The sequence below is a fragment of the Ischnura elegans genome, chromosome 3 (assembly GCF_921293095.1).
Source record: "Ischnura elegans chromosome 3, ioIscEleg1.1, whole genome shotgun sequence".
Lineage (NCBI taxonomy): Eukaryota > Metazoa > Arthropoda > Insecta > Odonata > Coenagrionidae > Ischnura > Ischnura elegans.
Window position 1 is genome coordinate 124,614,751 of NC_060248.1, and position 11,023 is coordinate 124,625,773.

The window sequence follows — 11,023 nt, forward strand, 5'->3', positions numbered from 1 at the left end:
TGAAAATGTGGAAATATAAACACCAAGAGATGATAACTATTACCCCAAAAAAAATCTGAGTCTTCTCAAATGACTTTCCACAGTGGGAGGCCAACTCTTGCGAATAAGGGATCAATACAATACATCATCTATATTCACCATCAGCCATCATGATCGGCTGTCATCGAATGATAAAAAAAGCTCAATTTCGCGTCATTATTATAATGCCTATCGAGGATCAGAAGTCGTCGGCACTCAACGTTCGTAAAGGGGGGTGAGGAGAGGTCAAGGATCAGGGCAGACGCGACCTCCCTTAATCGGCGGACGAACTAGAAATACTGAACATTCCCGGAGCAATAGCAACGCCAGAGAAATTGCGATACAAGCATGGTCTCCATAGAAGAGTTCAATTCGAGCGTCGACAACTTCAAACGAGAAATACTGACAACATCAAAGAAAAACCACTGTATTCAGCCTCCGCAAGCATACGATATCACTCTACACCTACAAGATACGCTGCGAGCCACCACACAGCTGCTTTAAAGTGTTGAGCTTCAAATATCATGCCATTATGAGCCGGACGGATGGACTGGCGGGGTCGGGAATCCACGCCGAGGCCCTGCACTTCAATAATTCATTTCACCTGATCGTTCCATGCACGGGAGTATCTTCAAAGCGAATGTGGAGGTTTAACTTCCGGGTCGCATAGCATAGGCCTCCATAAAATTGAGAAAATTTAACACATGATGAAAATATTACTTAAATATACATACATTGTTACTTTAAACTGTTACGTTTCAATCATTAAAACAAAAACGCTCACGTAAATTATTTCGCTCATTTTCTTATGGGAGCATTTGGGGGTTTGGGGACCGTGTCGCCGCCAGGGCCCGGGACCAATTAACCATTTGGCCTCAGCTTCGAATCACCAAAAAATGTTTAACGCGCGCGAATTGCGATATTTCTGCACACACAATGGGCGGCACATTTAAACTGATCCCGTTCTTTCTCTTCCCCGGATTCGTTTCATTCTCCACTTACAACAACTTCCTATTGAAGTTCCTCGTAGACCGAAGCAACACAACATCTCTTATCACACTGCTCGAGAGGTGAAACCAAACTCCTCGCAACAATGATAGATGACTTTTTGTCACTACGGCGGCGTGGACGCCCACGCTGGGCAGGTTGCCGAGCAACGATAGAGAGGCTGATGACGCTAGGGGGAGGAGAGGGGGAGGGAGGACACGACGAGGCGCTCAAGGGACGAGGAGCCGGTGTAATCACCTGCGGCACATCAAGCGCCGGACACCGACCGGTGGCAAGGAGGCGGGGCGATAAGCAGGCAACACCATCAATTAGCACAGTCCATTTGACACGGCGGCCAAGAATTCTACAGATTAAATGCATCCAGTCAACTACAGACAGTCAGGTGATGAGAGTCAACTTCTAGAGGGGACAAAGAGGTGGCTCTGAGTGTATGCGTGCGGTGCAAAAAATAAACGGGGAAGCAATATGTTTGAGGGAACCAAGTCGCCAAGGCAAATTGATTTCAAGGTGGAATGCTTGGTAAGGGCTATCTCCAACCATGAGCTTTGTGAACGAGCCAGGGTTGTAGCACCTACATGAGCTCAGTACATTCGGAGAAGAAGAAATACCCGCTGTCAAACACCCTCCTAGCAGGTGGTGGCAGAATGTCGTTTACACGTATATGGGAGGAGTGAGAGATTTCCATTCATAGAAAGAACGAAAGGATATTGGCTAAAAGTGAATTGCAGTGAAAATTACGAAGTGGGGGAATGCATGACGGCCCGTGTAAACTTTCAACTTATTGGCAGAAAAACGTTTTTCACAGGAGTTTCATTGATCTTATCTCATTTATAACGTAAAAACTACTCGTGATGAGAGCTAATTCTTTCTATATCTCGGAGATGGCTAATTCATTCTATATTTCGGCTTTTAGAATTTGGAGGAGGGGTAGAAGGAGTATTGGGAAACCTTCTCGGGTACACGGAGGTGAAGAGTAAGGCTTGAGGTAAAAAAAAAGCATGACTTAGCTCGCATCACGAGTATTTCATGACCACGCATGAAAACGAACATTGCCCGTTGGACGTGGTCACGGAGGAGGGAGAGGCACCCGCCCACGCGCACACCGGCGGATAAACAACGCCATCTAGAGGGGAATAATGAAAACTAGGGAGGGAGTCGGCTGCATCAATCACGTGATGGTTTCTCCTCGGAGCAAATGCATTCATGAAAGCTAAAGGTGGTCGCAAAACTGAATCCAAAGGGCAAGGAAAGATTAAAAAAACAAGCTTACGGGTTTAGAACTATAATTAGATTAAGGTTTGCTACCGATTGTATGCTGGAAAATATATTAAATTATTATATTTTTAAAATAACTCCTTCGTGAGAATTTAATTAATGAATATAAAAATTCCCATGGATATAAGCTACTTGAAAAGAGAGCTATCGCCGAGGTCAGCCACTTGGACGTAACCGGATTCGACCATTTCAATCTTGGTACTGGCACAGCAGACGAAATCACTTTCGTGCATGCTTTCTCCGAGGGTTGCAGTCCAGTCCTGAGATCATTAGAGCAACGCTTTCCGACGACAGAAAATTATTAGCTGAACCATCACCTGCCACATCACATGGCCACTTTAATTGCAATTAAATTTATTTTTACACTTCAAGCGATTCAAAGTGTGCATCAGTGCCCTAAACAGGAGAAAACAAAGCTCTATTTCAACACTCCTTTTACACTCATTTTAAGTGAGAAACTTAAAATATGGAAATATTTCTGGAAAACCTGCATTTTCCTGGAGAAAAATATGAGATCAGGAAGTGAGTATTTGCATTCGGTCGCCGATGAACAGCAAGAATTTCAAGCGCGTCCAGTTTCTTTGTCACGGTGCTGAATAACGCCGGTCACATAATATAGATACGCCTTTACACACGAAGAAAAGGAAATATCACAATTTTACTTCAAACAACATAATTCTCCGAAACATTTGCCATTTTCCCCGATTTATTATGACGCCCGAGACACCACAACATTTTCCACTCGAATTTGAATTATTCTATAGAAGTCGCCGTCCCGTTTTTAGAGAGAATATCATTTAGTACAAATTCGCCTCACTTCCATAATTTCAGGGTAATTGAATTGATACAGAGGTCGCAGATAAGGGCGATTGCTACGGCAAAGCGGAATTCCAAGACCGTCAAACGAGTGCTATAATCGACAACCAAGCAGAAAACACAGCGCGTCAATTCAAACATTCGCGCAGGATCCACAAACACGAATGACATAAGGGTGTACTTGAGCTCGGTGACGGATCGGGAAAGGAAATGATAAAATGACCCAAAATTCCATTATAAAAATTCATTCTCTCCATTTGACAATGAAATACCCTGAAATCGAGAAACTACTTTCCTCTTATGAAACAAATCCAATTCTAAATAAAAAATAACCATTTACCACCCCTAGGAACCTAAAGTACTCCAATATAACCTCATTGATCATGGGAAATAGCCTACGATCCCCGATGGCGGCCCCCTCCACCAGTTTTTTCCGAGCACAAACCTAAGTTTATGCTATGAAGCAAAGTGAATGCAAAGCAAAATGAATATTTTTGAAAAAATGACCATTGCAACATCAATAATCCAGGAAAAATGTTCAGAACAACGGAAATTAGCCCAAATATTGTTATAATTGATTCTCTTAATGATACAATGAAATATCACCTGACGCCTTATTCAACAACGGCATCACATTCCTAAACCCATGCTAATCCAAAAATCCTCTAAACGATGCACTGATTATGGGCCAAGCACATTCTAGCATTGGAAAACCAAGAGAAGCACCAAGTGGTCAAATATTTAAATTTTAGAAGTGCTATCTCAAGACGGTCCACATTAAAATCATTTCGTAGGCATGTTCATTACCAGCCGGTAATCGCAACACTTGTTCTCCTCTGTTCCGAATTGGCAAGATGTTCCCAAACATTTTTCCGGAGGCAACACGTTTCACCCTGAATGGAGCGTGGTATGAGCCGAGAGAAGGCGGCATCTCGTAGCAACTATCACTGGCCGAACACAAACATTCAAATTCCAAAGCTTAAAGCTTACACGCGCGCGAAGCTACGATAACAGGGACATACATCGAGGTTGTCATCAGCTAAGAGTCACTTCCAGGGCTATGAAGGCATTCCTGCACTTCACCAACATAAGCGAATAAAAATTATTCTCGGCAGACCAAGGAGACACATGCGTGCACCGAACTACTTTTCTCACTAGGTAGTCACCAAACCTCACGAATAGAAATTATTCCCGATAATATAAACGACCGTTTCAGGATAAAATATTCCAAACCCTCGTAAAGTGAGCGTTACTCCATCGCACGATAAATCTCTAAACCATACTCTCGTTTAAGATCCCAACGAATGGACTTCCCTAAAGAAGCCAAACCAAATATAAGAAAGAAGTTCGTTGGCTAGTCGCAACCGACCAAGTTATAACACAGTGACGCTCCGTGGCGAATATTCCCTGAAGCAGGACCGGATTCTAAGTAAATGAACAAACTAACATTAGATCATTTGCAGCGTTGTGACGATGCAGTGATACACTACAATCATATTACGTAACCATGGTTACAGGCAAAGCTGGTACGGCAATAATAGCTCGATAAAACATTGTCATGACAGCGAAAATATATCTTATCAGACACTCCCATAGAAACGTCATTTTACCAACAAGAACCTTAAAATAAAAATTTTAATAGAAATTTAAATTTAAAAATAACGGGTGAATATAAGCATCGGAAAGACCTGGACAAGTTTCCCTAAAGAAAGCGAAGAGCCACAAATGTTTAAAAAGAAAGGAGCGAACACCGCTGTTCAGTCTTCAGGGGTAAGTAGTACAGAAATCACTCAACAATATCAAGGCCAGTTAGTCACCGCTAACACACAAAACTTTCATTAATACTGACGCCCATTTATCATCTTAATGTTCGGGTAGAACTGGCTGCCATCGACAGGACCTGAATTCAAGAATACAACTTACGTGAATGAGTAAACCAAGAAGGGCGGATGAGGCAAAAAATTGAATTGATTTTCGGTAAGGAGAAGAACAAACCTCTCTATCCTCATGGAGAGACAGGATTCCACGGAAGAAATAGCATAAAATAAAGCACGATAAGCCCAACGGTTTAGTGAAATACCGAAACACTCCAACAGGCCTGGCATGATTCCTGTTACATAACCAGTTATTATTCAGAATGAACAATTTCATCACGAACATCTCAAAAACTTACTATAATAAAGGTAAAATTATGTATCATAACGATAGTATGTTGGCCACCCTAACAATAATTTGTGACAACCGGACGTGCTCCCTTGAGGAAATATTCCATTAACTCTTTTAAATAAGTTTACGCATATAATTGCTCGCAAGGAGTACCTTAAGAGTAGCCTAAATTGAGTTATTCAGGAAGTACTATCATCACCTGTCAATAAATGGTTAACGTATTCTCCACTCGATTCTCTTTCTGCCAATCTCTTCACGCCAACGTGTTTCTTCTCTTACATTTCCCTCTTAACCCGATCCATAAATTTTATTCTGAGTCTTCATTTCCACGATATTTTACGAATTATTTGTACATTTATACATCAAAGTCGAGTTCGACAGTAAGAGGTCATTGAGAATTCTGTCTGAAATAGTAGGGTGAAGGCCGGATCGCTCATTGCTGACCTTATCGAAAGTAGGTTCATTAATAGTCCTATCACGCGCCACCACGATAATACGAAGAATCAAACTACTAATCAAATCCTCACTCCATCCTTATCACTCTGAAATCTCCGATTATTTTAATTTCATCAGCGTTATTCGTGAGGAATCTAGCACTACCCGTACACAAGCAATTAGGAAGCATTACAGGGAATATTGAATCAATAATTGAATCTACTCCATAAGATTGAATTGGCAACATAAAAAGGTGGCATATTATGGAAAAGGGTCCCAGGTTGCCAAAAATAAATCCCTACCTACCCATCAGTAACCAACTATCAAATGAAATGTTCAAATATCGATAGAAGTCAATAACGTAAGCCATTAGATCCGCCGTGTCACGAAGTAGATCAGGCCTACCATACTAACAGTATTAGCAATATCAGTCGTCCTTAACATCTACCAATTTCAATGACTACCGACAACTAAAAGTCTGCTAAGTCATTCAATATTTAATTCAAAATCCCAACATACGGAAACAATCACCTCATTACGCCAGTTTTCTGTCAACCTGAAGTAGCCCCTCCCACCGTTCATTTCCGGCGTCAATGAAAAGATGCGAGATATTATCCGCATCATATGCTCACAATTACAAGCTACAACGCAATTACATGAGATCGCCACATTCACTGGATATTGCCCTGTACAAAACCGCGCTAGACCGGTACCGTAGTAGTGCGAAAAGTTCAACCGACCTACTCAAAAATCGGAACTTAGCTGGTGAAAGCCAATGATCCCATGCGCCCTCATTGACAGCGCGTGAAAAACTTATGAATACATTAATTCCAAACTAAATATACTGGAGTATTCACTTTCCTGGCGTAACAAATTCGTGATGAATCCAACATACAACCAACCATCTCCAAGAAAATCTAATTCATGGATGCAATTGAAGTACAAATAACTACATGTAAACGAGATATTGAGGCAGAGATTGCATATGCCTAGAAGCAATGACGTGTTCGCTCCATGTGAATCGATGCTGAAACTAGGAAAATGAAACGGCTATTTGCCTCAAGTCACTCCCTACAAGCCAAGAGTTCCACCGGTGAAAATTTGCTCAATAGAGTAAACCACGTTGCATTACAAATCAATGTTGATTAGAGTACACAAAAACGAGTGTACACTACGCAGGGGGAGAAGAAAATCATAGACAAATTGAGAATTTGAAATAAGAGAGCCAGCAATCAAAATCCCAAACCAGTAGGGCATACGAGACATTAGCATCCTTAACTTACCTGAAGGTGCTCCTGAAAACGTATCGGCAGTATTTGAGCCATGTTGCCAGGGGATGAGACTACTCCTTACTGAAAAATTACAACCATACAGCCACCGATGGGCTGATACACCTAACAGCACAGGAATGGATCACTACCAAATGTACAAGTGCCACTCACTACCATTCAACATGGCTTCCACCACCTAGTAAAAGAGGGAAGCCGCGCAGGTATTCGTGCGCCGATGATGAGTCACGTATCAGACTTTTCACTGCTAATCACTGCAGCAGTTCATACACGAAATAAAATCCTTAAGGCCCACGCACCCGCGAACAACTGAATTTCCTTACGTCTTGCTCACTCATCTAATTTCTTAGCGGAGTAATTCAGCGAAGAGGCTTGCCACATGAGCAATGTGCGCAGAACCTACTTGTCATACCGACATTTCATTTGTTTTTCGGTTAAAGCGCCACCTATTATGTGGAATTCACACCTGCAACCTCTGTCATGTAGAAGATTTCCGTAACCTGTCGCGACATAGCAGTCTTTTTCATTCCAACCACTAGCTTAATCTTCATACCCCACTACCCTCAAATCCACCTCTGCAATTGTTTAAATAATTCGGGCCATAAGGTTTAAACAATAAGTCAGTAAAACACATTAAATTCGTTTAAAATTTTAATTCACATCACTCCTTTACAATCAATGGAAAGTATTCATACAAAAATTGGCTTTGTACTTTGCAAGGAAATCTTGATTGCAGCGCAGCAATGTGAATTCCACGTCCATCCTTGGCGATCCCAACCTGCAAAATAACATATGATAGTAGAAGAGGGTACTCGCAAAGAGTGTAGCTTAAGGGTTTAAAACGTATCAGTTATGTAATGATCATCAAGCAATCAGGCGAAAGATGGTGTAATAATTAACATCATCTGAATAAATGGTCAAAAATACAAAGCAAACACTAACTTAGTCAAACAAGCCGAAGCCCATGTCATCATCAGACTCGTCAGATTCTTCCTTCTTCTCCTCTTTCTTCTCTTCTGAAAAGATAAAAAAACAATTAGCAATCTATAAAGACATTCATTCCAATGAATAGTGGAAAAGGTAACTTCAGTGATTAAAAAACTTCATCACGACATTTCAGTCGAAAGATGGTGATTGAATTACATCATCAAGGCTACTAATATATCAAGAATAATTAGGCCATTGGCTTTAAATACAATGAGATACTCGAACCAGTTATTTACAACAGGCAACACACAATATGTGGTCTTGGAACTATTGAAGCTGACACGAACATTCCAATTACAAAATCTCGACCACGATGAAATCTACCAATTGCATCTTCTTCGCTCACATGCGAAAATCATTTCATACCTTTCTTCTCGGGAGCAGCTCCGGCAGCAGGGGCAGCTCCACCGGCTGCAGCGGGTGCAGCAACTCCTCCGGCGGGCATAGAGGACAACTTCTCGCGGCCTGTAATCACAAAATTTAACTATATCAGCATCTATTCGCTATAATTGGTAACTCTACATAGCCTGTGACTACGTAGCTTTCCGCGGTGTCGAGGTTCCAATTTCTCCATTCTTCCGGTGCAACCCCGTCGGTTGTTGGTTAAGACAACAGTGTCTTTGACCGAAAGACACTGGCAGCAGTGCCAGCGAAATTGTTGTTTAAAAAACAGATGCGGTAGTACCGGAAAATTGGAGACATAGGAACTACATAGCCTTTTCTTCCATTGAACAGAACTAGGGTATCATCATGGAACACGAACCAAACAATACAACTTCATAAAACTTCAGAGGAACGATCAATTAGCAATATTATCGTCAGTATCGACGCAATACTCCTTACATCTATCTAATACTTTGCGAGACACCTCTAGAGGGTTGGCAGGGGTTGATCAATCACCAGCATGCAATTGGATTCCTACATGCACACCACGCGGTCCCAAAAAAAGTGTCACGTCTGGTCTCAAAGAAGTATCACAAATAAACAATTAAGGTGACAATGAGGGATACTAGGACCATTGCTCAGAATAACACATACATGTAAAAACCTATGCCTATAATCCTGCATGACCGGCACTAACCGCAAATAAAATTTCTAACAAATATCCCGAAGCTCAAAGAGGAAATTGTAAAATCAAGTAAATGAATTCCCAAGGAAATTTACCAAGACATTGATAAGAAAATATACCAAAATGTTATCCACACAACAAACCTTGAGCAATTAGATCTTCAATGTTCTTCCCCTTCAGCTCTGATATCACCTTCTTCAGCTTCTCTCCGTCGGACTCGATCCCAACAGAACTCAAAATCTTCTCAATATCTGCTGCTGCTGGACTTTCCTTACCGCCAAGGACGGCAAGTAAATATGCGGCCACGTAACGCATTCTGCAAAATCGAAAATTACATGATTAACCATTGAGAAGTACCACGAGGGTATTATTCAAATAAAATACGGCGTCAGTCAGGAAAAGGATGTCTTACATCTAGATTAACTGTACGGGAGTAAATAAAGGGCTCCCTTCAAGACAAAACTTTCTCATCACTCCAACAACGCGCAAAAACGAGAAAATAACACGAGGTTTATCTCCCATTAACCCCGCTGAAATAGTTATCCAACGAAAATAGGTAAATACGGCATCACCTATTGCTCTAGAAAATAGCACAAATTAAAATCAATTCAGAGAGATGAATCGACTTCTCTGGTAGAAGCATGGCGTGGAGTGTACCACACGTGGCCTGCACCAGACGTCGAATTCCCACAGAACGAAAATTTATGGACAATTCCAGCAGAATTTTAGAGATTTAACCTTCTTACATACATATTGCATCACAAACAAAAAACATATTACTCGAAAAACTACCCAAATTACCTTTAAGTCTTCGGGAGACACGAAACGTGTTAACCGCTTCAAGTAAATATTTTTTACACTGACCGAAGAACCGGATGTAACGAGGGGTTCACAAGGCTGTTCGCAAGGACAGCTTCGTGATAGGCCCGTACTATATAAATTTATTTTGCATGTTTTCTTATTATCGTAGAATTTAAATCATAAAAAATTTAATTCAGCGCAAAACATTATTTATCAAATTTTGAGTATTTTATTAACCCTAGTAAATAGGCATTTTCCAAAGTCATCGCCAGTATCACACGCACTTGGTATTCGATTGTTTAACGCCTACAGTAGCGCCAAATTCGCTTTTAAAGGAAAAGTTTCTACCGGTTGTACTGCCAAGTTTGAGTATTGTCTGTAGAATTATGCTAGTTTTTAAGTTTTTCTTACGCATAATGTTTTGTACTGTATCAATAAATTGAATAATTACACATGCCATTGACACTAGGACGAGAGTGTCACACTACCAAGGATGTTCATGGATCATTTTGGCACATCTAAGTTTTCAGCGCGAAATATACTCGAATAGCTGGCAATCTGGCAATTGCCACGAATAGCTTCCCTATCTGCATCAACTTTGCTGATGCCTGAAAACTCACCCACACATATGTCCAAAGAAGCCATTAAAATTCAAATGCAAAAGAAAAACATAACAAGGAATCTGGTTGCACCCTAAGCAGCACTTGGAAACCAGTACAGGGAGAAATTGAGAAGGGAAGAACAGAAAACAGATGAATTAATGTCAGCCAATCAGGGGGCTTCATTGACATATGTACTATCCTCCACTGACCAAACACTTGACCTGTGAGTGCATTTATATTACATGGAGAAATTCCAAGGATGAAAACCATCTCACCTTGAAAATGGTCTTCTAGTTGAGGATAGAAACTTTGGCTCAAGCGGATGCCCAGAAAAAACTTCCTGAAGGAGATACCAAGGGTAAGCACCAAATCCTATTTCAGGAAAATAGACTTCTAGCATCCCTTGACATACTGAAACATTGGAAAGAAGACAGATCCCTGAGCAAGTGCACAGGAAGCCAACTTCCGCATTGACCTCAACTTGAATGGGTGGAGTCACTATCCTCGAGCAGTATCCCCCTTATCCTTCAGAAGTATCCCAAACAGTATCTTTTTCA

General features: G+C 41.1%; 2 protein-coding genes across 3 annotated transcripts in view; both read right to left on the minus strand.

The window, feature by feature from the left end:
• LOC124156509 (clathrin heavy chain) overlaps positions 1–7,388 on the minus strand; it is a 102,087-nt gene extending 94,699 nt beyond the window's left edge. For both annotated transcript variants that reach the window (XM_046531090.1, XM_046531089.1), the window contains exon 1: positions 7,002–7,388. In XM_046531090.1, the coding sequence (XP_046387046.1) occupies positions 7,002–7,043 (42 nt within the window). In that variant the 5' untranslated portion in view covers positions 7,044–7,388. The remainder of the gene's footprint in view (positions 1–7,001) is intronic.
• A 257-nt stretch (positions 7,389–7,645) lies between these two features.
• On the minus strand, positions 7,646–9,998 carry LOC124156510 (60S acidic ribosomal protein P2). Its single transcript, XM_046531091.1, has 5 exons — positions 9,865–9,998; positions 9,207–9,379; positions 8,361–8,459; positions 7,950–8,023; positions 7,646–7,785 (listed from the first exon to the last, which is right to left on the minus strand). The coding sequence occupies exons 2-4, from the start codon at positions 9,376–9,378 to the stop codon at positions 7,950–7,952; spliced, it is 345 nt and encodes a 114-aa protein (XP_046387047.1). The 5' UTR covers position 9,379; positions 9,865–9,998; the 3' UTR covers positions 7,646–7,785.
• Positions 9,999–11,023: the final 1,025 nt, after the last annotated feature.